Source organism: Chanodichthys erythropterus, chromosome 18 (assembly GCF_024489055.1).
Source record: "Chanodichthys erythropterus isolate Z2021 chromosome 18, ASM2448905v1, whole genome shotgun sequence".
Classification (NCBI taxonomy): Eukaryota; Metazoa; Chordata; class Actinopteri; order Cypriniformes; family Xenocyprididae; genus Chanodichthys; species Chanodichthys erythropterus.
Genome location: NC_090238.1, coordinates 23737796 through 23764232, shown reverse-complemented (window position 1 = coordinate 23764232; position 26437 = coordinate 23737796). Strand labels below are relative to the sequence as shown.

Below are 26437 nucleotides of genomic sequence, written 5' to 3'. Positions count from 1 at the left end.
TATAATGGTTTAGCATCAGCACCAGCTGCACAAGATCTTCCATGTAATCATTTCCCTTCATTTGAATGGTTTTGGGTACTTGCTCATACTGGAAAGATGCATTAGAAATCACTCTCATTTCCTGCCAACACACTAGCTCTGTTCCAAAACGTAGAGAGCCACCTTGCTCCCTACTGCCTACTTAGGCTACTAATTTAGCATCCTAATTTGCATGGAACATTATATATATATTATATGATAAATGTATTTATTCTATTAATATATATTTTTATTGACACTTTGTGGTATTGAATATATTTATAATCAACATTTCTCTCGTCTGCTATGGTGATATTTTTATTTATTTATTTTTATTCATTATTCTTTTCTACTGATCTTCTTGTCTCAGTGCATTCTGGGTTAGGAATCCAAGAAGGATACGTGCAGAGCTGCCTCAAATTTTAGCCAGAAGGAATAATTATGCAGCCAACCTTTTAAACAGATTTTGCAACAGAGGTAATGTTTCAACACAGATTTAAAATTCTGTATTTATGTAAAATAATTTTTCACACAAGCTGTGCTAGTCTGGGTGCCGCAGAACAGGTGCAATCTGGGTACCTGGAAGGAAGACACATCAAACATTTGATTTTACAATAGATTCCTTTTAAGCTCCTGAAACATTTCAGAATAATAAGATAAGATACATAAGATAAAATCCCCATGAAAAGGTGTAGCATATAAAATGGATCAAAGCATCATACCGGGAATACTCTTTGTTGGGTTTACACAGGCCTCTGTGGGCGAATGAATCTTTTGATTGCGGCCCATCCCTGGTGTGTTCCTGTACAGGCACGCCCTTTTCAGAAAGGATTTGATGACAGTATTATAGTGAAAAGGTTGCAGTCCCGGTGTGACGTTTGTCCCAGCTCTGAAGCAAGAACATTGATTTTGCACTGACATGCGCTGTAGCATTTACAGAAGCTGTAACCCCGGGCTTTGCCCTTTTATTTTGTACGACCCCTTCAAGACATTGTGGTATCATGGGAATACAATGCATGACATTTGCCATTATCCTCTAGAGTCCAGCCTAAAGCATTCATGTTGACAGCGATTTTATCACTGGAGGTCGCCAGGTCACTCTACTGTTGCTCGCTGTAATAGCAAACTAAGATGTATTACCTGTAAAAACAAGATATCATTGTGTTTTGACAAGAAATCTGTTTCTTTGCTTCTGAAAATGAATGTTATTCATTCACAGCAACATTAACTTCTCATCTACAGTATCTCACAACAGATGGATGATATGGGCTTCACTTCTATAGAGCGAAACGTTCGAGTTCTGAAAGCAAATATCCCATTCACATTCTCCATGGCAAAATAGATCTGTAGCAATAATATAGGTTTATTTTGTTAAATAAAACGGGTTGTTAAATCATAGGATATGCTTAGGGAAACTACAATTTTTAACTTCACTTACTACTACGTTGTATAGTATTAAAAAAACTACACTACCCACAATCCTGACACAAACAGCAGCTCGAATCCACCAATGAGAAAAGTTGCTGTTGCCATAGAAATGAAAATCGTGGCAAAAAAACTCAGTATTAAGGATTGGGAATGATGTAACTGAAGTCTCCAGCAATCTCAGATAACTTCGACTAAAAGTTTAAGTAAATACTTTTATTCAGCAAGAATGCAAATTGATGAAAAGTGACAGTAAAGAATGAATGCTATTCTTTTGGCTTTGCCAACACAGGAATAAATTACATTTTAAAATATATTAAAATAGAAAACAGCATTTTAAATTGTAGTAATATTTTGCAGTATGACTGTTTTTACTGCATGTTTGATCAAATAAATGCAGTCTTGGTGAGCAAAAGAGACTTCAAAAACTTTCAGATAAAATAAAAAATACCCAATCTTTTAATCTGTATTGTATATATTTCACTATTTTGCAATAAACTTAAATATACAAATATATTTTATTATTAAAATAATGACATTTATTCTAATTACATCATGTCTAGATGTTATGTACACAGTCTGATTTAAAACTTTTTGAATCAATCACGTAATGTGATTTGTTGGTTTTGGTTCAGGAAATTACTTCCATAAAAACCTTTCGCAACAGTCACTGTTGTGCTTTAGTGGTAGTCGTTGCATTGCAATGATGCTCATTTGCATATAGTTAAAAAGTTATCTCAACATTGAGTCTCTGAACATGTTTACATGTCACTGTAAATCACCAACTCTCATTGAAAATGAATGATTTAGCTCTGCTGCTGTTATGAAGGCTCAATGGCTCATTGTTGAAAACAAATACTCATGAACAACCTGACATTTTAGTTTTCCTAATGAAGCATCTGACATGCATCTGATTCTGTGTGCAGTGCACTTTTTTGTGATATTGTCTTCTTCCTGCTGTGTAAACACTTCATCAGGTGATAAAACATTAATGCTCAAAATGGCAGGTTTCATTACCATGCTGACCTTTTGTGTTTGTCGTCTCGCATCATTTCAAGCCAGATTTGAAATCACACCTCTTGAAGGACAACTACTAAAGCTAGACTGATGAATCTGTTGTATTGTGATTTTCTGGGTTTTATATGAGTGCCTGATTTGATTTATGGTCTGTTTTTGCATATAGGCTCTATTTTGACATTTCCTGCTACGGTAATGCGTGTGATTTCCTGTATCACGGTGGCCTTTTGTTGCCACTGAGGTTGAGCGTGATGGTAATCTGCTGATGAGGATGTGCAGATAAAGTCCAGCGGTGGATGGGATGGGCTTAGAGGGGACAATAGACGTGCATCCAAGTTAAGATCACTTCCCTTAGTACCACTTCCTGTTACTGTTTTCACCACACTTTTGACATTGACCTTCCTTGCAGCATTTGACTAAATAAGATCATCACGTCTGAAATTACTGACACGCTACACAGGATCTGTATGCTGACTGATTTTACTTTTATGGCTAGCAGCTGTTGGTCGCTGTGATTATTGTTGTGTTCAAGTCTGATTTTGGTGTGTTACTTACTTTAGATAAAAGTGTGGTTATTAGAAAAAAGTAATTTCCATTTAGTTTTTCGGCCAAGTGCATCCAGAATTGCATCTCTAATGTTTGCACCACTTTAGAGTGGCTAAAGCTCAAAGAAGTGGGAAAGTCTGTATTTCCTGTCTGTTGTAAATACTATATGAAATGGTAAGCTGACACATTCCCAAGCAGGCTGACAGTTCGGTATGTGTGAACTCCTTCAAGGCATTGACTTTGATATGGTACAGTATCGATGTGTTCCTGCACTTGTAAGTGAACTCAAACTCTGTTCACAGTGTCAGATTGGGCATAACACCACCAGGCCAGAGCTCACGCTCTCACATGTGACAGGCCTGACAAAAAGGGTTGGATCCAAACCCACGCCGTTGCATGGTAACCTCACCAAACCATCACTTAATCTCCATGAGTCATCAAATGCTCGCCAATGACAACACAAAACAACAAGCAACCACGGATGGGTCAAAATGGTTGATTTAAGCAATAAATGAATTTGGCTAATTTATCTAGATTCCTTTGTTTTTTAGGTTTATTCACTTGAGTGTTATTTAAATCACACATTTGTGTGTGTGTAAAACTACATACTTTTTGCACAAGCTCTTTCGACTCTTTCTCAGGAGAATATACAGTCAAACCAAAAATTATTCATTTTTGATATTTTTGATATATTTTTACTAGTGGGTGCAGGACACTATAGTTCATTTATGTAAGTCAGGATAGCAAAATAAAGTAAACTGTGACGTATTATACCCAAACATTCTTCATACAGTGGACTACCAGTAAAATTGATAATAAATTTGGAACCAAAAATTATTCAGACACTTTGACCTGACCATGTTTAGCTTAAATGTTATCTGACATAATTAAGATGATAATATTTTTTCTGACAGTTTAACTCTGAGATCTTGTCACATTTTATTACCATTTTTTAACTATAGTGTATAAACTGTTTTAATGAAATGTTCAAGGTGTCTGAATAAATTTGGGTTTGACTGTATTTGATAATATTTTGTTGGAATTAAAATTTTTATTTGCTCATTAAGTTTTACTCTAGCTCCTAACGTAACTCATTTGCAAGTATGAGAGCGTCAAAACATTCATTTCAATCACTTCTTTAGAGATGTTCACTCAAATGAATAAGTGCAAAGCATTAAGTTCAAAGATTTATTTGCTTCATCACTTAACTTTCACGTCCTCATGTCCTGTTTTACAGCATTGAAATTTGTTTGTGGAAACATTTTTTAAGTACGTTTCTCTTTTTTAGCCAATGAATCACACCCAAAAATGTAGGGAGGCAGAGAGAGTTTGTAACCATAACTGTACAAAAGCACAGGAAAACTTAACTAGATCGCTCAGCTCTGAACTCCATCAAACATGTCCAGTAGAGAATTCATAAAAGGCTAGTGTCTCAAGATTTTCTAAAGTAATTTTTTTTTTTTTTTTTTTTTGACCTGTTTGAGGAAAACGGGTGACTCACCCAAGGCAGTAAAATAGCCCACATTCGTCACTACACCTGCCCTTTCCGTAGCAACACGTGGTGAGTTAAGATGCAGGCGCTTCTGTGTAGCCTCCCACCGCTCTGGAGGAGGAACCGGCTCTGACATGTGGGAGCATCTCAAGAATGCACAGCGGTTTTGACTTGTAGCAGTTAGCAGCCCACAAGGCTTTGAGAGTGACTGTGGGGGCCCTGTGTTTTGCATCAGTGCACCAGAGCACTGCGGAGCTGCACAAGGTCATGGCTTCACAGAGCTATCTTTAGATTGATAAACGAGCTACAGTAGATTAGACATAATGAAAATAAAGAGATACTTGCAGCCTTATCGGGCAGGGAACTGGGAAGTGTGGGTTGAATTCTGCTGCATTATCTGCATTTCTGCCCTACTTTTGGTGACATCAGCTAGTATGTCCACTCATCCATCTGGAGTGTCCCAGTTTACTGGGTTGAGTGCATGATTTTTAAATATTTGAGCAAAGGTTGTAGGAAAAGAGCTGCTCTGTGAAATGGGAAGGCTGTAGCTTTCCTGCTCTCAGTAATATTTGGTCTTCTGTGGAAGATTTACACCTCTGTAATGACAGCATTTCCACTGATGTGACACAAACATGTACAGTTTTGGCAGACGCATTCTTACCAGTGTCTGACAAGAACCTCCATATAGTATACTGTTACTTCAGAATGTATCAAATACTCAGAAGCCAAAGTATCTGTGCTTAGACCGGCAACAGCAGAAATACTAGTCACATTCAAATCTTTAGGCGAAAGCTGGTAAGGGCTAGCAGGGTAATCTCAGTTTTGAAATAAAACTACTATATTGTCTAGGGCTCATATTGATATCACAATGATTTTATATTGATACTTCGGGAAATTATTATGTGTAAAATAATTATCTTAATTGTTTTATGATTTGTCAATTCATTTATAATTTGTTTTTTTATGATTGTGTTCATTCAAAAGGTTTCCTATGGTTCAAGCTATGAAGAAGCAGATAATCATGATAATCATTTATTTATCTGGATGTTAAATATCCATAAACTTATGTTGAATTGTTTTCATTCTCTAATCAAAATACAGAATGAATTGTTTGCATCCGACAATTAAAAAATAAATAATTTGTCCTTGGAATAAAATTACATAGGATCAGCACAAAGTGCTGAAAAGATGCATTTTGTTTCTAGCACTATTTTCTGTTGAAAATATGGACCCTTAAAGGGATAGTTCACCCAAAAATGAAAATTTGATGATTATCTGCAAGATGTAGGTGACTTTGTTTCTTCAGTAGAACACAAATGATGATTTTAACTGCAAACATTGCCGTCTGTGAGTCTTATAATGCGAGTGAATGGGAACACAATCAATAACTGCGTTCAGCACTCGTTTAGTGAGGTCTGATCACGCTCTGACAATGACAGTGATGTCTCACACTCATTGAAGTATATGCGCGAGACATCACTGTCATTGTCAGAGCGCGATCAGACCTCACTAAACGAGTGCTGAACGCAGTTGGACATAATGGTGTTTTAGAGGTAAAAAATAATATAAATACTGTTCGTTTCTCGCACAAACCGATCGTTTCGACATCAGTGTGTCGCCATGAGCCGCAGGGTTTAATTTGGATTTGTGTATGGAAGTGTTTTCGACTCTTATTGTTCGAGTTCCCATTCACTCGCATTATAAGACTGACAGACGGCAATGGTTGCAGTTAAAAATCATCATTTGTGTTCTACTGAAGAAACAAAGTCACCTACATCTTGGATGCGCTGGGGGTAAGCATTAAGCAAATTTTCATTTTTGGGTGAACTATCCTTTAACTTGTAATTTCTTCCTTTACTGTTTGTTCCAGTGTTTCTTCATTTGTATTCACTCCATATTTAATAAGAAACTGTGGAACTGACACCCATGTCATTCATTTTTGCATCCTTTTAAATGGTTGCTTTAAGCCTTAGCTGTTTTTTTAGAACACAAACTGCTTTGTTCCACTGAAGTTTTGTCACATAACCTTTGCGGGATTGATTTTAATGAAGTTTCGCTCTTAATTTGCAGGTCTCACCACAGAGGGCCTTTATCGAGTGAGTGGAAACAAGACGGATCAAGACAACATTCAGAAACAATTCGACCAGGGTACGTACTGATTTTAACTGGGCTCTGTGGGAAATTAGGCTTCATTTGCAGGTGTTTGATGCATGCGGCTAGGACACGTTAGAAGATATTTCACAAATTGGATAGAAGTCCCTGATAAACTCCAATTTGAAGGGTTAATTTATATGTTTTATCTTGGCCACCTCACACTGAGTGGATATCTCATCAACATTTTATATTCATTGTGGTTCTGTTTAAGACAAACCATGCACAGTAGTATTCATCAGAAAACAGTCTCCGCTTTCTTGGCTGAGTGAGTTATTTTAATTTGAAATAATTTTAATTATTTTATATAAAAATTATATAATTTGTATGAAACTGTATGGATGGATGAGTGTGTATTTATATATGATTTTGTTTTAATTCATTATTTATTATTATTATTATTATTATTATTATTATTAACTAAATAATATTATCAGATCTTTAATAAAGATTATATTTAATAAAAGATTATATAATAGCTTAATATATAAATAGAATGTATTTATGTAGTATGCAGTATTTATATAGTTTGCAGCTATTAATTATATCTTCAGTAGTGTAATCAGATTGCTGTATTAATTACTCATTAAGTTTTGATGTTAGATTGGTTTATGTAGAGGTGTTTGTACAGTATTTAATGCAATGGCATCAAAATGAATGAAATTACAGAAAATAGTCAGTTACCTTTTTAAGGGAAAAATAATTAAATTACAGTAATTAATCACTTTGTAATGCGTTAATCATATTGTATGCAATTATCTGTATCTTATATCTATCAAGACTAGTGAATATTCAGCAACACTCACCAGCATGAATGATGAGAAACAGGCCCTGAATTACACAATTATGATCTGTCACACTGTAAATGGACCATTCCTGTAAAAACAAACTTGACATTTGTGGCTTCTGACTGGCTTGGTGCCTGCAGGCCTCCATCAAGCTGTGATTTGCACTAGTTATTAGCTTATGCAGGACATTTTTAGCTTAAATCTCCTTGTGATACATTAAAGTGATCTGTTATGATCTCTTTTTAAAGCTCAGAATTAAATTGTCACTACGCTGACGATATATTGAGGCAGTTACAGGCTAGCGGTGGGCGGTATGACCGAAATGTATTCCATGCCATAAGTAATGTTATTTCACAGAAACTGTTTACATCATAATGTAGTTATTTTGCAAATTCAATGAAAAAATGGCTTATATAATAAATAACCGTGACTATTGTAGATAATGCAGTGAATGCAATCTTTTACTTCATCTCATTTCATTTTTTTATCTTCTCCTTTGGAACTTGATGGACAGGAATGAAATGATAAGATTATTCATAAAGGAAGTCTGGCATCCATGCAAAAGCACCTTTTAGCACGTTATGTAACACTTGAGTTAAAAACAATGGCATCAAAATGGTTGTGCTTAGCAAAAGCTCTTTTTCATTTTTACTTTGTGATGTATTTCCAAATTTATTATATTTGCATTCCGGAAAATCTTCAGCCAAGTGACCACATTATTCATTCAGTGAGCCATCGCTTACCCAAAACAGTCACTATAGGCATCAGTCTGCCCACTGGCCAGGAGCCATTAGTCTTTCTCTCTTTTATTCTTCTCCATCCTCACGATACTGTGAATTGGGTGCTTTTACCCCTTCTTGTGTTCATTCAGTGCCTTTGCAGAGATCTAATCTGACAGCTGTCATTTCACCTTAAACCCGGCTCTTACAGCCTCTCTTTCTCCTCTCTTTCCTCTCTCATTCCTATTTATTTTCCGTTTTCCCTCCATAGTTTTCCTTCTATTCTGCTCAATCCCGTTAAATCTGTTTTAGTGGCTTTACCAACACTGATAAAGGCAGTTGGATGCTTACACAAGCTCACACTATTTTCGTTCTTCTCTCAGACCACAGCATTGACCTGATAGTGATGGATGTAGCTGTGAACGCCGTGGCTGGGGCCCTAAAGGCCTTCTTTGCTGACCTCCCTGACCCCCTCATACCGTACTCTCTCCATCCAGAGCTAGTGGAAGCAGCCAGTAAGTATCGACTCATTAAATTTCTCAATCGTTTCCTCTTTTGTCTGAGGTTTGTGGTAACGGACTGCTTTAGAATGGTTTCATTTTACTAGTTGCATATTGTTTCAAAATATTCATTAAACCTGACAGTTGTGTAGCATTCAGTGGCATGCTTTAAAAAACATTTTTTGTTATGCTGGTTGAAAGTCTCTTCACAACCCGTTAGCAATCACCTAAGTTAAAGGGGTGGTTGTGTTTTTTGTTTTGTTTTGTTTTTGGCTTGATTGTGTTTTTGGGGCGCAGTTTAACATGTCTTAATGCTTTTTTTTTGGAAACGCTGTATTTTTCATATATTTTACATTTATTCTACACCTCTGTTGTCATTTGAATGGCTCGTTTGACTTCCTGAGTCTATGAAGCCACTCTCTCCGAAATACACAATGTGCTCAGATTGGGTAGCTGGCCCAGTGTATCGTGATTCGCTCAGGATTCACTAAAGCGTCCGTAAACGCCACACCCCCTACCATTACCGGTTACGTGTGCTTCTGCTTCAGTGGAAATATAAATAATGGCATCTATATTGCTGTATCAAATTGAGCTGAATCAGACCCAGATGAAGAGGGTCAAGCAGAACCTCTGCAATCGCGGCTTTAAAAGGAAGTTTATAAATGGTATTTCATTTTGTATTTGTGTCAAAGTGTTTAGATGCTGTCACTGCTGTTTGTTAGTTTTCAATATATGATTTTATCCTGATTTAAAGCTTTACTGTAGCCGAATACATGACTGAGTAGTAGCATTTTTGTAAAGGTAGCGTTTAATTTACAGCATGAACAACTGTTTGTCTATTTTTTTGGTGTTTGTAGAATTTAGCTAACTGGCTAGCGAAGCAAAAACGTGTTGGTCTTTGTTTACGTCGTTGATGCAATCAAAAATAGCAACAGAACTATACGTTTAAAAGACATGTACAAACAATAAAACGTACTTTACTTTACTTTTTGCCATTAAACGGCAGCTTCTGCTTTTAAAGTGGGAACTGCTTCTTTCAGTAATAGCCTTTGTGCAAATCCAGCATTGAACTCGTGTAGATTCTGGAAGCTGTCTTCAGCGCCGCATCCAGTGTAGAAAATATCACTGATTATAACGGGTTCTATTATCTTTTGACACGTCGCACGCGCCCGGCGTGCACAACTCTTCCACTTCCATTTTGCTGCGCCACATGGCCTCGCCCAGGGGAGTGTTTGCAGGGTTTATGATGTCACCAACCCGGGAAGAAGCTCGTTGTAGTCCAAACCGGTCATTTTTGTAGGCGTTAAACTTCCTTAACTTTATAAGACAATATCTCCGTTTGCATTGAACTTTCAACGCTGTAACTTTGCAGATACTGTTTATGCTCAAGCAGCAACATTACACTAACTAAAGTTAAAAAAGTGAAATTGCAACGAACCACCCCTTTAAGTGGTCTAAAAGTATTTATATGCATTTCTGTGGACCATAAAATGTTAGTCCGATCATATCCCTCGATCAAAGTGATACGATAGGATGTCTTACCTGTATGTTTTTACATACCCTCGTGCACACTGTTCACGCTGACATCATACGTCATCAGCGCGTTTCATGCTATGCAGAGTTAAGACCGACGTCAGTCACGAGCACCGCAACCAAAACAGCAGCCACGTTTTACAGATCCTCCTGTACCAAAATAATGAGCTTATGCTGCATTCACGCTATAACTACCGTAATTTGAAAGGGATGAAAACTCGTGACATTATACTTGGAGCAGTTTGTGACTCGAATTTATGCGCTTCAATGGCAGCACTGTCAACGCCGAAATGAATCTGCAGCAGTCAGTTTGTACAGGTCAGTGCTCTTTAAGTTGTTTATGTTCATGTAATGTTATATGCTTTGAGACATGAGGTAGTTTAACGCCGTCTCTCGTGACACTTTTATTTACTACCTGCTGTACGCGTTCATGTGTTTTGGAGGAGGCGTGGCTTTGGAGACGCTCTGAAGGGAGAGTGGGAGCCTCTCTGAAAAAGCTCTACCATACCTTTAAATAATAAAGTGTGTGAATTTTTCTTTTTCGGTAGTGTTGACACTACCAGTTTTGTGAGTTTGAAGCGTGTTTTTGGACCAAATCAGGGAGAGTGCGTGTACTTGGTTCAGTTCAGTTTTTTTAGTTTGATCATACAAAATCTGATGTGATTTACAGACGTGAATGAAATTTCACCAACAATTTAGACAGTCTGGTAAAATATATTTTAAAATGGAATTTATTCCTGTGATGGCAAAGCTAAATTTTCAGCAGGCATTACTCAAGTCTTCTAATGTGCTGATTTTCACATTTCACACAAGGATTGAGATCTGGGTTAGCACTTTATTTTATTGCTAGTGTAAGAAGGCGCAAGTCAACCTGCAGTTGACTCCATCTGTAATCATATGTCTGACTCTAGCTCTGACCTCAGCCTCTCATTCATACATTAGTCTTCACAAACTGGCAGTGTGTTGAGGTAAAACGAGGTGGGTTTAGTTAAACAGCATTCACCTGTGACATCAGCACAGGTTGCGGCTACAAGAAAGACAGGAAGTGTGTCTGCTACAACTATGAGATCAAGTAGAGACCTGCTCGTCTTTTTAACGGTCAAGTTTTTTTTTCTATCCTTTGCATACCGGTTTCTGCTTTCAGCTACGTTCAATATTAATCCTATCACCACACCGTCTAATCCCAGCCCAAGGTAGCTGAGAAGTCATTTAAATGCATCTGCATTTCCGTTTGATGCTTCCGAGTGCTGAATCTAATCCAGGGCCCCCTGTGACATACTCCTCGTTATTTCTGATCCTTGCTGCTGTAGATAAATGAAATAAAGTGCTGGGATGCTGTTCTCTATGAACATACTGATATTTCACCTTTATCTTTTCCCTCCCCTCGCATGTTCTCGGCCAGGCAATTGTAGCTCATTGCATCTTATAGAGAAATCTCTTTTTGGTGATGTTTAAGACACAACTGCAAATCTTCTTAATTGTCTTTTTGCTGGGAAAGATGAAATGTTTCAAATCAAATCACCTTTATTGTCACACCACCAGAAGTGGTGGAAGAAAGTCTTTGGTACATACTCCAGACAGTGCACAAGACATGACATGAACATAAAATATACAAAATACAATAAATACACAGTGTATACAATACAGTGGTTTCTTATGTGCTGCTTAGTTTTCCATGTTCAGTCCTTGTTGAATTTTGTCCACTGATTGCACATCTCTCTGAATGCTGGATTCTGATGGGTCAATTTGCGGTTTCAAATTTTGTATAATATATAAGGATGGACAGATATTGACCATAAAGATAATCCTTATATCACTTCTGTGTTTTAAAAATAAAACACTAAAAAATAAAATCAGTCATTTAAATGCTACGAGTGAAGATATGCATCACAACATTATAATGTACAGTATAAAAAATTAACATTCATTTTGAAGTTTAACAATTTCATTTAACAGTGTTATTAAATTACTAGTTTACAAAGATTAACTTTAAGTGGGCATTAGATGACAAGGTAAATAAGCATAAAAACAAGGGGAAATATGTACAATTAAATATCTAATAATCAATTTGTTTGAGCGAGTTTATTACCTGCATTCAGATTTATCATTTTACTTCAGGTCAGTCCTATGTTCATAATAAAAAATCAGTTTAAATGTCCGATGTATTATCTTGTCCTTTTAACAGTTAAGGGGTTTTCCCGTGACTGACAGCGCTAGTCAAAGCATTTATCAGTTGCGTCTTGTTCCATGTTCACAACAATTCAGTCTTTTCAATGTAAAAGTCTTTGCTACTGACTGATACACTCAAAAAGACGGTCTTTGCCGCCATCTAATGGCATAATAATGTAACGTCGCAGTTCACGGTCAGGGACTATTTATTCTGGCGGAAGGAAGGCTTTAGTGAAAGTTTAGTTGATGAAAGTTGCACTGATACATATTTTTGTCTTTTAATATTTGTATTGTGTGGTAACCGTTTTATAAAAGCAATAAGGTATTCAAGGCTAGTGCTGTATCATGAATAGGTCATGGCTGAAGGGGTTGCTTCACGTCGTGCCTAACAACGTCCCTCAGCCATGACTTATTCACGATACAGTTACAGCTCTGTCTCTCGTACCGTATTGCTTATATATATATATATATATATATATATATATATATATATATATATATATATATATATATATATATATATATATATATATAAAATATGCTTCTTTAATAAAATATGTAATTTACAAATATTGCTAGATTTATCTTGCATCACTTTCTGACAACTCAAATCATGTCTTTATTTAGTAATTTATTTATTTAATAAGTAATAAGCAGGTTAATGTATAAATAGCTAGTTACTATGACAAAATAAACCCTAACAGGAAGTTTTTGTATCAACTGGAAGGAGTTAATGCCACAACTATTTTAAATTCTGAATTTCCTCATTTCTCTGTATAATGAGTTTGTTCAATGTGTCCTTTTCTAGAAATCGTAGACCATTACGAAAGACTGCAGGTGCTTAAAGAAATCGTGAGAAAATTTCCTCCTGTGAACTATGAAGTTTTCAAATATGTCATCACTCACCTCAACAGGTAAAGCTTTGGCTTCCCCCTCTTTAGCAAAAATTGTTTCTCTTTGTTTATGCTATGTTAATAAATAATTCATACCAGTGATTGTTATTTATAAAGAGGTTGATTCCCAGAAATCCTCCCACCACCACCCAATTTTGTTTACATTATGAAAAGATATTATGTAAGACAAAATTGTATAATAATATATCTTGTGAAAATCTATATGTAAAAAATAGTTGAATTGTAAATTAATTTGTATCTCCTTCCTCCACCAGGGTAAGTCAGCATAGTAAGACCACGTTGATGACGGCCGACAATCTCTCCATCTGTTTCTGGCCTACGCTCATGAGGCCTGATTTTGAGAACAAGGACACGCTATCCACCACCAAACTCAACCAGTCTGTCATCGAGACCTTCATCCAGCAGTGCCAGTATTTCTTCTATGGTGGTGACATCACAGAGCCCTCCAGTGCTGAGGGGACTCCTCCTCCACACGGCCACGGCTTGGAGTCTCTGCTGGCCCTGCAGCTCCCTCCTCCCCTCCAACCACAGCAGATCCAGCACCCGCTGCCCCCCGAACCCCTCATTTAGACCCCCAGCTCACATTTGGCTGACTGCAACATGCTTGTAAGTGTGCGTGTAAGCCTCTCAAAATAAGAAGTGAAAATTATTCTTTTTTTTTTTTTTTTTTGTACAAAAATGTGACTTGCAAAAGACTTTTTTTTTCCTGTTTTTTTTTCTCTTCCCTTTTTTTTTGTTCCTTAGCCAGACTGAATGAAAGTGAATAAAAACTGTAAAGAAAAATTGTAAAGAAAATGTCAATGTAAATTTCACAGTAAATGTGCAGATTGACTAATTTCAAACATCACAAACTTAAGGAAGATATATTTATAAAACTTTTATTTTGTTTTGTTTTGAAAGACAATGGAGCTGTCGGTCACTCACTAAAACCAACACCACATGCACGGCTTGCCATAATGGCAAAGTGTGCCATTTTTTCTGCTTGTGTTTGTCCCCTTTTTATTTTACAATGGACTAAAGATATATTTTTAGGATATTTTTATCTTAAAGACAGCAGTCGTAGTTGGGGTGGTGGTATCCCAAGGCATTTGGGATTGAACTAACATGAGTTTATAAAATCAGGGGCACCTGCCTAGGATGCACTTTGTCCTACAGACATTGAGCCAGGAGCCCCTCGTACTCTGGAAACCACAGAAAGGGAAACAGCCCACTGCAACCATTTGGCACATCTCAGAGATCCAGGCTTCAGAAGACGCCTGGTTATCTCCGTCTTGTTTCATGTATGTTCGTTTCGGTTCCACAGACCATCTTTAGAATTTCTATGGTTCTGTTAATTCATTTTGTGAACTGAATTTGCATGTTCTTTGCCACTTGTAATAACTGAAAGAGTAAGCACGGAGGAAACCCGTAAATGCTTAACTGTTTTTATGCAAGACTTTTTTTTTCTTTTTTTTTTACCTAACTTGTTTAAGGGAACATTAAACTGGGGTAAAATTGTTATATATGTTTGTTTGTGTCATGCCATAGTTCGAATTTTAATATCATTATTTTGGCTTTAATTGTTTCCCTAAAATAGGAAAATATAAATATCTCTCTCTCTCTCTCTCTCTCTCTCTCTCTCTATATATATATATATATATATATATATATATATATATATATATATATATATATATATATATATATATATATATATATATATATATATAAATATATATAAAAGGCGGCATCATTTGATGGCTGATGAAACAAAAATCACGGGGTACTGGAGCTCTGTATAATCTTGTAAAACCTATAATCAGATCTCTTTGTGGTATGATGTATTAAAATTTGGGGTTAGATCCATTGACTGTACTTAATTCCCTATATGAATAAAACTTTTTTTTTTTTCTTTTTTTTATTAGATGGTACTGAATTTTGTTCCACTGTAACAGATGCTGTTTAGAAAGCTTGCAGTCTTTGTGTGGAATACAGCACAACTCAGAGATGTTTAGTTGTGATGCGAGAGCTTGTATGTGAATGGATGGGAACAAAAATGACAAGATTTATCTCAATTGACTCACTAAAACGGAGGAAAGGGCTCAATAGGGTAAGTGTGCAGCTGCTAGGATCCCATTTAGTGTAGTTTTAAAAAAAGAGCAACATTATGTTCATATGACTGCCTCATATGATGTACAAACTAAATATTTTAACATCATCTGCTATGTATTATAGTAAATAAATGATTTTGACAAATGATGTTTGCCTGATGTTATTTTTCAGTCGCACATTATATGAAGAAAATAACCAACCAATGGTAGCGTGCCTTTAAAATGTCCCCAGCAACCAGGGTTGCCAGATCTGCGTAACAAAACCAGCCAGCCCAAAGACCAAAAATATACCACTCCCATTTCTAAAATAGAGTAATGTTAATTTTAACATTTAATAATAACTTATTAAAATCAAATTATGTCTATGTTAACATTATTAATGGACCTGAGCTGGCTAACAATCAGCAATTTATGAAGTTTAACAAAGACTAATAAATGCTGTATAAAATGCATTGCTCATTGTTGATGAATTAACAAACATTAGCTAATGGGACCTTATTGTGTGACCAATAAAATCATCTTACCTTAAGATTGACTGCTGGGAGTTTAAAAGAAGCCGAACTTCACCCTGCCTGCAATATTGGTTTGGTATAAAGTCGCCGTTGAAAGACGCACATTTGTCAGTGAGCGCCGCTGCAGACCTGTGAATGAGGAACGCCACCTTGAGGTGAGGTTATGAACTACACAACTCAATCCAAGCGTGCGGTAGCTACTGCACTTTATTTTATTTGTTTACATTATTAGGCAGTAGTCACAATTCCCAAGTGTTTGTTTTGCAACAAAGATGCTAACACAACTAGCCTCAAGCACAAAATTTAGTGTATATGATAAAATATTCGACATTTCTTTTAAAGGAAGTCATGTTCCAGCTTACTTTCTCAGCAGTCGGCTGAAAGCTTTTGCCATCAAAGGTGAGAATTTGAAAGGGTCACATACAGTGAAAGGGGGATTGTTCTTACTCTCGAACTCGTATATTTGATCTCTCAAATGTCTTTGCCTTGTGTAAAGAGTAACAAATCAAATAGTTATTCTTAGCTGGAGGTGGAGTTATTGTGAAATATGAGGTTAGCAAATCACACGCCAAAATTTGCCGTCGAGTGCCAGTTTTTAAAGAATGTTCCTAATTATTTAACAAATATTTATGTATGTTAAAAAATCTTTTTATTCAAATATTATAGTAATCATTTTAATGAATGAAATTATAAACAAAAAAGAAAATGTGATTATTGAACATAAATCTGGATAAAATATTATCTCATGTCTTTCAAAACCTGTATGACTAACATAATGTTCTAGCTGCTCTTTTCCATACTAAAAGTGAATGTCCTGTCCACGACCTCAACTTAAATTTCTCATTTCATGACATAAAGATATCAATACAATATAGTGCATACAATATAGTATAATTACAATATAAAGCATAGGTCATAAAGACCAGCTTAATGATGTGTTTATAGTGTTTTTTGTCCTTCATGAAGCTTGACAGAACCTGATCCCTATACACTTTCATTGTGTGGAAAAAGTAGCATGAACAATCTTCAAAATATCTCCTTTTGTGTTCTACAGGGGAAAAAAAAGAAGTAATCTGAACTACATGAGGGTGAGTAAATGATGACAATGGTCAAATTAGCCACCAAAGGATGCTAAAGATAAAATATGTGTTTGCTAACTGTATATTTGGGAATTTGCATTGTATTTGATAACATGGTGGAAAATTTATGACAGAAGTAGATGGGAACGGTTAATGCTTGGAGGTGCTGCCAACCACAGACTGCACTAAAACACGAGAGTTCAGTTCAGTTCTGATGGGAACAATGTTAGTCATTTACAGCTGCTCGATCTGACTAAACTGACAATAAAAACGACAATCACATCATTGCTATTTCCCCATTAAAATGGCACACTGCCACATTTTGATTTATTTCGTTATCAGATTTGAAAGCATCTATAAGAGGAGGGCAAAAAGCAATATGGCAGCAGGATTGACACTGAATGAGTTGTCTTGAGATGTTCAGAATAGGTCACTATGAATTGACTTATGAATTGATTAATCATAAATAGTAAATATTTGTAAAAAAAAAAATAAAAAAAAAATCAGACTGTGTATGTGTATATGCATATATATTTTCCTCATCTTAAGTGGCATTTATGCTCATTCAAAACTTTCTAAGGAACATGTTAATATGATAAAATCAATTTTTTTTTTTTTAAAGCTCTGAGGGACTGGCTGCCAGCTGTCCAAACAAACGTCAAATTTAAGCGTGGCATTTCACCATATCAGTGTCACTGTTCACTTTAACGCTTTCAATTTTCCAAAATCCATGGGCAGTGGTGTTTTTTGGCCTTGCGCATGAAGATGTGTAACATTTAAAGGCAGAAACATTTAAAGCAGACGGTCAATTCAACATGATACATCTGACTAAATCATCTGTCAGTGTACTCATTCACACTCAAGCCAGGGAGCTTTTTTGTCCTACACAGAACTGGAGAAATATACTGAATGAAAAGTGAGACATTCACGGCCTCTGCCAAAATAAAAGTCAGAGCATCAAATCCTGAGATAAAACAAAGAAATGAGTTTTTGAATTCTTTGGGTGAAAAAGTCCATCAGCTCCTCAATCTCAATTCAATTTGCCCAAATTGTTGGCAATACGCACTACATGCGTGAATCTCACAAGAACATGTCCTAATCATATTTCACATATGCATGTATGTAAAACAATGAAGAGTATGTTTTTGTACCATTGAGTTTTGTTACAAGTTTTTACGTAGCAAGTTTTTTTGCAACAGTTTCTGTTTTTCCCCCAAATCTCATATATCGTATTACTTTATTGCAAAAAAGTTATGAAAACATAAAAACTAAACTTAATGTATTTATACATCATGCTAGTATGTTATACTACCTATACAAACACAGATAAATAATAAAGAATGATAACCATATGTATATATTAATATTTTACTCAATATATAATTTATATAATATTATTTAATGGTAAATTATTATTATTTAATGGTTAAAGGTAAAGTAACCCAGACATGTTTTTCTGAGACTCACACACAAGCAAACTTTAGAGGGGAAAAGCCATTTTGGTTTGATCAGACAGCAAAACGTCAACTAAAAGATGACAAAACTGTGCTTCTATAAGTTCTATAAGTTCTGCTGCATATGGCTGAAATCTTTATTTCACATTATCATAGAGCGCTAAACTGATCCACCGCTGCATTGCTTTGAGTAAAGCGGTCATATATTCTCAACTAATGAAAAAAGACGTGGACAAAATGATGAGAGAAAGCAACAGTCCTGGTACTGTAAAACAATCCTGAGATCGATGATGCTGCATTTGGACCCTTCCAGTTTCTGATTGGCTCCATCAAATCGCACAACCGGTAAAATCAGTTAAAGCTCAATGGTAAAAGTTTGAAGTGCAGCAAAATATAATATAATCATCGGTTCATTCATCAGGACAAAAACATGTTTGCTTTAAGCCAATGAAATTAGTAGTGATCTACAGTATGTCATAAAAAAAATACAAGCATTAAAGAAAATTATATAGTCATTGAGACCAAAAATTATCTTTTCCCTCCCCATGAATAGGCCATTATATTACTCAATTAAATCCAATATAACTAATAAAACCAAAAATAAAATACATTTTCTAGAACAAAAACTGTTCAAGTGTCAGGCAGCTGCAGTCCTAAGCACTTATTATAACTGCTGATTTTTTTTCCTTTTCTTTTTTTGTCCATTCAGATGTATGAAGCGAGACAATAAACAAGTGATGGTTTAAGCTCACACAGAGATGTGTTTGAAGGCCGCAAAAAAACATCTTTCCCTTTGCTTTTCTATTTAAACGCAGATCAAATGAAGGCAAAACAGTGCAAGAGGTAAATGGTGCAAGAACTGAATGACTCCAGTGAGTAGCAGACGCCGAGATAAGCAGGATGCACCTCTCCAACCAAACAAATAGCATGAAACGGAGAAAATGGGGTCCGTCGGTCCACAAAGATGGGAACATCATTCCATCACCACTTCGGAGTCCGTCACAACCCGATGACGTCCCCTGAACAGAGCTGTTAAATGTGTACAACAGGACACAAAAGGCAAGTGCTTGTTTGTTGTGAACACCACCGGCCTCACGATCACCTGTAGTTCTGTTAGTTTGTTCAATTACTATGAGCCCGGAGGGCTGTGGGCATCTCCGTCGGGCCACACGGTAGCCGGTCGTCCTACTGTAACAGCTTCCGATAAGGAAGGTGACTGCAATTGCTCACTAACTAAATTTTCATACTCGCTACTGTCGTCGTCCTCATCCTCATCCTCCTGGTCTTCCTGGCCGGTGGCCTGGCGGTTCAGGGAATCTGAGCTCGAGCCGTCTCCGTTGCCCAGGCCCAAACTGGGAGATGGGTGGCCGGGCGAGCCCACGGCTTGGGGCCGCGGTAGCAGTATAGCGCTTGGTGAATCTGGAGGCAGTGTGGTGCTGTAGATTGGTGGAGACGACGAGTTTACGGGTCTCTCTAAATTGGGCTCCACTGAGGGACCTGAGAGCACGACTCGAGTCAGCGAAGAGTGTGAGGAGTCGGGAAGGGCAGAGTTATCGGGAAGCGTGACAGCGGCTGCCTCTTGTAGTCCTGTGGAAAAAATAAAGAAGATTTTAAAAGAAATTCTTTCCTTTTTTTGCAAATTCACATCAGCACATACTTCTCTCTTCCTCAGCACTGTTACGTTTCCTGAGAGCGATTTCCTCTTTGAGTTTGTTCACTTCTTCTTGGATTTTCTCCCTCACTCGTTCACTTTGATCTACTTCACAGCACACCGCCTGCAGAATGACAGAAAATTCATAGATAGCACATCCTCAGCATTATTCTAAACATTAGACAAGTATTTCTGGCTGTATTTATTTAAAACATTTAAATGTTATTACCAGGACAAATGCTGTTGGATTTCAACAGTGGTGTGTAACACAGTCACTTCTACTAGCTACTTGTAATGTAAATCATTTATAAATCTATGTCAAGACAAGAGAATACATCAATATGTTTCTAAACTTGTGAACTGTTGTTCATCACAATTTCAAAATAAAAGTTTAAACCTTTGCTTTGAGTTTGCATTAGATTTGATGTCCACAACTCCTCATATTCTTGTTCAAGAAATGAGAGTGGTTGTAGTATTTCAATCATAAAGAAGTGGCAAAATATTAAAGATTAAGTGGACATTTGAATTAAATGTTATTTGGTCAGTATTACACAGGGTCATGCTGTAAAGTGCAACAACAACAATCAACCCAGTATCGTGTATCGTCTCATGAGCTAAGTGTATCATCACAGCCATAATAAAAAGTAATTTCCCTACAACAAAATTGTGGCCAGTGAAAATGCTGAGTGGCTAGTAACTTTGGAAAACCACTAGCCACAGTGGCTGGTGAGCAAAACATTAAGGTTAAGCCCTTGTTATGGACTTACAAACTGTGCTGTATGTTTACAAGCATCTCCTAGATTGATCTTAAAGCTAAGCAGTATAATTGTGTAACTCACCTGCACTCTTTCTTGAAGGGCACTGTACACCTGAAAGATAGCTCGAATGTCTTTCATCACGCCATCCTTATCAAAGAAGTCAGTCCTATAAATAATAATAGTAATGTAGTAATAGTAATTAGCAATCATATATTCAAGTATTTACTGCAGCAAAAAATAAAAGTATTAGATTCTTTCAAAAAAAAAAGAAAAAAAAAAAGACATTTACAAAGTCATTTAAAAGATTTATATTTCAAATAATGCTGTTCTTTTGAATGTTGAAGAATCCTGAAAATAATGTATCACAGTTTCCACAAAAATATTTTGCAGCACAACCGTTTTTAACACTGAAAATAATAATATTTTTTCTTGACAACCAAATCAGCATATTAGAATGATTTCTGAAGGATCATGTGACACTGAAGACTGGAGTAATGATGCTGAAAATTCAGCTTTGCCATTACAGGAATAAATTATATTTTAGAAAATATATTAAAATAGAAAACAGCTACTTTAAATTTAATAATATTTCACAATATTACCGTTTTTACTGCATTTTCAATAAAATAAATACAGCATTGGTGAGCATAAGAGACTTCTTTTGAAAACTTTAAAAACGCAATCATTTCCTATAGCTACATTCTGTAACACGTCAATAAGAATATCGAACATTACAGTCAGGTTGCCTCACCCATGTTCTTTAATGACACTGGCGTAGTTCTTGGAGGTATTCGGCACAGATGAGACTTTATATTCCTGTTGACTGGTGTTGCCCAGGTTTGGGATGCTTAGAGATATCCTCTGATTATACCTGCTGGGATAAATATCAGAATTCCAACAGAAACACTTATAAACACGTTATCAGCTAAATGGTGCCATTTACAAACATTATTATGAAATAACAATAAAAGAGAAATTATTATAAGTGTAATACATTTTAAAGTTAAAATGAATCATGATTTTTAATTTTTTTTTTTTTCCCAGACAGGATTACATATCTCCATAAAGTTAGTATTAAATAGCTAGTACATACTTTCTGTTGGGCCTGAAGAGCACATACTCCAAAGCATGTGTGGAACTATTGGCTGTGGAGATGAAACTGAAGAGAAGGAAGACCAGATCTGGGATGCCAAGTATATTGGTCAACTGCTTATGGATCACCTGCTCTCTAAATGACATCTGCTGTTGGGTGTTCCTTCGAAACCGGTACCAGCCGATAACATTCTGCACAGGAAGAAGAAAGTGAAGTGTGAAGTGGGTCGGCTGATTTAAACACACAAAGAAGCACAACGTAGGACAAAGAATCGGTCATGGTACCTGTTAATAATTTATTTGTCTCTCTCACATTTTTATGCATATTTTATGGTAACTGCTTACTTTTCTTCTATCCTTGAGGATTCTGTTGAGATTTTCTTCATTGACGTTACCTGCATAGTCATAAAAGCTGCAACATGCAAGACAACTGTAAGTTTGATTAAAAAGAAAGAAAGAAAGAAAGAAAGAAAGAAAGAAAGAAAGAAAGAAAGAAAGAAAGAAAGAAAGAAAGAAAGAAAGAAAGAAAGAAAGAAAGAAAGAAAGAAAGAAAGAAAATGTATGTTTCTTATAACATTCAAAGTTTGGGGCAGTAAGATTTTAAAAGATTTTTTAGAAGAAATTAATACTTTTATTCTGCAAAAAGTGACTAAACTGGAAATTCAGCTTTGCCATCACAGGAATATATATTTTACAATATATTAATATAGAGAACAATTATTTTAAAATTGTAATAATATTTCACAATACTACCTTTTACTGTATTTTTTGGTCAAATAAATGTGGCTTTGGTAAACATTTTTAAAAATGGTACCGACCCCAAACTTTTAAATGATAGTGTATATTTTTATAACATACAATGCATCTACTAAATCCAATGCAGGATGTTCTTACCTAAACAGTTGTGTACAAGGTTCATGATTATGGACCTCTGAAATGCAAGTAAATGCAAGTGATCAATTAGATTCAACATCTGAGTAAAATAATCATGGTGTGACAGTTCAAAAGGTCTAAATTTAAATATTCATACGCATACATGCAACATTAACCTTGGAATGGACAAATAAAAGTATGCAGGTAGTATGCTGTCATGAGCAGAGTTGTCTAGAGGACTACATGACCTTCATTATGACTTCTTACTGCCAAAATAAGATACTATCCAGGCCCACATTTAATGTTGGAGGCCTTTGTGAAATTCTTTGTAAAGTGATCAGAGACGAAGGGGTCTGGGAGCGGCGCCAAACTCAGAAAACAGGATCTCTTAATGTTGGAGAGGAGCTATTTCCAGCATTTCGGAGCAAAAAAAAATGGTCTACTTTGATGTATGAAGCTTTATCTCTGAGGCCTCAAGACTTTCCTCAGAAATATTGGCCGACACAAACTTAAAAACACAAATCCAGTCGAAGAGTTGGGTGGTTTATCAGGTTATTGACAACCAGGGCTGACTGCTACAGTACTTTGGATGGTTGAGAATGAACAGATTACATCAGCCATATCTTGAACTGATAACACAGAGGAAGGTCATCACGTCCTCACTGCGAAACATGTTATGTCTGTGATCGGAGACTGGAATGAGGTTTCCACCAAGGATTTCAGTGATGAGAATGGTCATGAAAATCACTACATTTGTATCTGTAGCTTTAAGACAGTAAAAAAAAATCAAACATAGTTTTACCTATTACAGTGAGGAATTCTGAGCTACCGATGTGCGAGTCGCTGATGTTTAAAGTTTCCTCTTGTCTCACTTCTCCCAACAGGAAGCCCTCCTAAAAGAGTCAGTAAACATTTTGGCTGTGCATCAAAATTGACTTTTGCATATTGAATATTGCAGTATTTATTATAAATGATTTATCCATGCACATCTTTTTTTTTTTAATGTGTCCTCATAATCTTTAATCAAAATAACTTCCCCTCCCTCTGACAGTGACATCTCTTCTCTTCTCTGATGATGTGTTTACTGGCACGAGGCCGAGCCAACCTGTCACTCGCATGAGATCACAGCAATAGCAAACCACAACCATCCAACGATCCAATCAATTCCCAATGGACAATCATTTTTTCTTGTTCGAGAAGCCGTTTCACTCAAATATACACATCACAGAAGGGAAGACAAGGCTAGTTTCATTCCGACTTTAAGATAGAATGTAAATATGGACGAAACTGAATAGACACCTTCTACAACTTCATGCAACTGTTTAAAAATTAAGTAATCATTATTAATGTTATTTTTTTATTACAGCCCTATTACTACATACAGCTTTAAACCTTTGTATGGTTTAGCAATTTCCTAGCAATAAACAAAAATTATGCTGTCACGCCATCTGGGCTTCTTGGGTTCAGTTTAAGTTTATTTGTGTAGTGCAATTTACAATACATATTGTTTCAAAGCAGCTTTACAGAAAATGATTGTTTCAATATTACAGTTAGGATTTATTCTGTCAGAGATGAGTGTGTCAAGTGGTTAGTGCTTAGTAAACATCATGTATTCAGTTAAGCAGACACAACAGTTATGTTAGGCAGACTACTAATAATAAAATATTAAAGTTGATTTTATTTTTTTTCCCTTCCAGGCTGAATGCCATTTAAAGGGGGATACAGATATTTGATGTGTTTAAAAAACAAACAAAACATGAAATTTGCACCTTTAATGTTCATGATATACCAAAGTGTACATGTTAGTCGAATGAATGTGCCCAGAATTCATGCAGTAAATGTGTTAAAAATAATGCAAATTTGTACAAAGTGGTCTGAAAAACAGAAATTTCACTGCTGCAATGAAAGAACAACAGAAACTCTGTTCTCCAGGCACCATTTCAGTTTGAGCAACTAGATTGCATTGAAATTGCTGATTATGTTTTACAATTAAAATAAAATTAGGTCATGAAGGTGGTTTTGTATCAAAAGCCCACATATACATTTTTTAAGATGTTGACAGTCCATCCCACAAATACGTTAAAAACAAAACTAAAGTGGTTGTCATTTAGATAGTCAATAAGGAAAACACACACACACACACAAAAGTAATATCTTTGAAAGGTTGAAAACAGGTTAAGCATAACACCTGACCAACCAGCTCAAAACAACTATGCGAAGCCTGCAGGGTCAATGGCAGATCACCTACTTCCTAATGTCTCAAATATTACATTAGAGGGAATGACACAAATATTAAAAGGCTATAAAAATGATCATTATCAATGTAAGCAATTTGTGAATACTTCATTCAGTATGTCTGTTACACATTCGAGTTTGCATTTGACAGTTGTTTCTGACAAACAAGTTAGCCAGTCAGCTAATGTGATTATTTAGGGCATTGACACCTATAACACTATGTCGACGAGATTTAATTCACTGAACGCTACCGGGCAGAATACATTAATGATAGCGAGCGATGATACACTGAATAAACGGCAATGCCACTTTCGGGCAAGCTTGTAAAATCCGTCGGCTTGTAGGTTTGCTAGCTGTCACCCTGACTGCGTCTCAAATCCTAGTAAGCTGCCTATCTAGACCGCATTTAGTTTTGCATCAAAGGCGCGCTCTGAGTCAGCTCTATTAGAATTACGATATCTGAAGCGCCGCAGACATGAAATACTACAAAAATACCAAAGACTTCGAGTTCTGCATGTTCTAATGCATCCTTGATCCTTACCAACGCTGTCTAGATAGACAGCTCACCAGGTTTTGATACACAGCCTTTCTGTAGCCACACCAGGAAGATGACACCGGGAAATGAATTAATTCTGATTTGATGGAATAAACGGTTTGTTGTTTCGCTATGCGATCGTGCCCTTAAACATTCAGCCTCAAAGTCAGGTGACAACGTACTTACATGGTCAGAATTGCTGTTGGCACTGTGATAACACACAGAACTAAAAGTGTATCCCGAAATTGACGCCGCCATGATGGAAACATACGCGCCGAGCCCACAATCCTTTGCGCACGCACTGTCCAGCCTGTCCATGAATAAACATCTTCTGATGAGGTAAAAAAAAAAAAAAAAAAAAAAAAATATATATATATATATATATATATCATAATGCTGACCCTAAAAAGTGAACAGGCGTTTTTATGTTTGACAGAATGATGTATTTTAATAAATACATAAATAAAATGTTGTGCATTTATCTGTTTGGTACATAAACAAAATATTTTCCTTGAAACCCTTACAACTTTATAAATAAAACGTTATTAAAAATACATTTATATACTTACTTGGTATGTAAATTATAGTATTTACCTTAACGTTATAAATAAAACGTTAAAAATAACATGTATATGCTTATCTGACGGAAAAAGCATAGCTAAAAAAAAAAAAAAAAACAGAACAACCAAAACAATAATAATCAAATTCTGACATATTATTTACATAACTGCAAATTCATTAACTGTTTTTTGAACTGCACCATTTGTCAACTGTATGGTTTTTTATTTAAATATTTATTTAATATATTTTCTTTTGAGACCCTTCATTATTATTATTTTATATTCATGTCAAATGTGTATCGCTTTGCTTTCAATTTTGAATGTAC

At 35.9% G+C, this 26437-nt stretch overlaps 2 protein-coding genes across 4 annotated transcripts in view; one reads left to right on the top strand and one right to left on the bottom strand.

The window, feature by feature from the left end:
• Positions 1 to 15566, top strand: part of arhgap5 (Rho GTPase activating protein 5) — a 38780-nt gene extending 23214 nt beyond the window's left edge. The window contains exons 4-8 of one of the 2 annotated variants that reach the window (XR_010892534.1): positions 6569 to 6646; positions 8540 to 8671; positions 13167 to 13272; positions 13527 to 14552; positions 15177 to 15566. Coding sequence is in view for 1 of the 2 variants with exons in the window: in XM_067367785.1 (XP_067223886.1) it covers positions 6569 to 6646; positions 8540 to 8671; positions 13167 to 13272; positions 13527 to 13842 (632 nt within the window). In the remaining variant the exon portion in view is untranslated. Of the gene's footprint in view, positions 1 to 6568; positions 6647 to 8539; positions 8672 to 13166; positions 13273 to 13526; positions 14889 to 15176 lie in introns of those variants that run through there. The other variant, XM_067367785.1, reaches the window with a different exon arrangement.
• A 507-nt stretch (positions 15567 to 16073) lies between these two features.
• On the bottom strand, positions 16074 to 25861 carry abraxas2 (abraxas 2, BRISC complex subunit). 2 transcript variants are annotated; one of them, XM_067368510.1, is made up of 9 exons: positions 25738 to 25861; positions 23584 to 23674; positions 22803 to 22839; positions 22254 to 22320; positions 21910 to 22100; positions 21568 to 21690; positions 20898 to 20982; positions 20065 to 20182; positions 16074 to 19994 (listed from the first exon to the last, which is right to left on the bottom strand). In XM_067368510.1, the coding sequence occupies exons 1-9, from the start codon at positions 25807 to 25809 to the stop codon at positions 19537 to 19539; spliced, it is 1242 nt and encodes a 413-aa protein (XP_067224611.1). In that variant the 5' UTR covers positions 25810 to 25861; the 3' UTR covers positions 16074 to 19536. The 2 variants fall into 2 exon arrangements, with proteins under 2 accessions (XP_067224611.1, XP_067224612.1); XM_067368511.1 differs by having other exon boundaries at positions 21568 to 21687.
• Between the last annotated feature and the right edge of the window lie 576 nt (positions 25862 to 26437).

What these genes read in the sequence shown, in the direction of transcription:
- abraxas2 (XM_067368510.1), bottom strand. Translation starts at nt 25,809, where the DNA reads ATGGCGGCGTCAATTTCGGGATACACTTTTAGTTCTGTGTGTTATCAC. An exon ending in CCTTGTACACAACTGTTTAG is followed by an intron (nt 22,321 to 22,802) that starts GTAAGAACATCC and finishes TGCATGTTGCAG; the next exon opens with CTTTTATGACTATGCAGGTA. An exon ending in AGTGTCATTAAAGAACATGG is followed by an intron (nt 20,983 to 21,567) that starts GTGAGGCAACCT and finishes TATTATTTATAG; the next exon opens with GACTGACTTCTTTGATAAGG.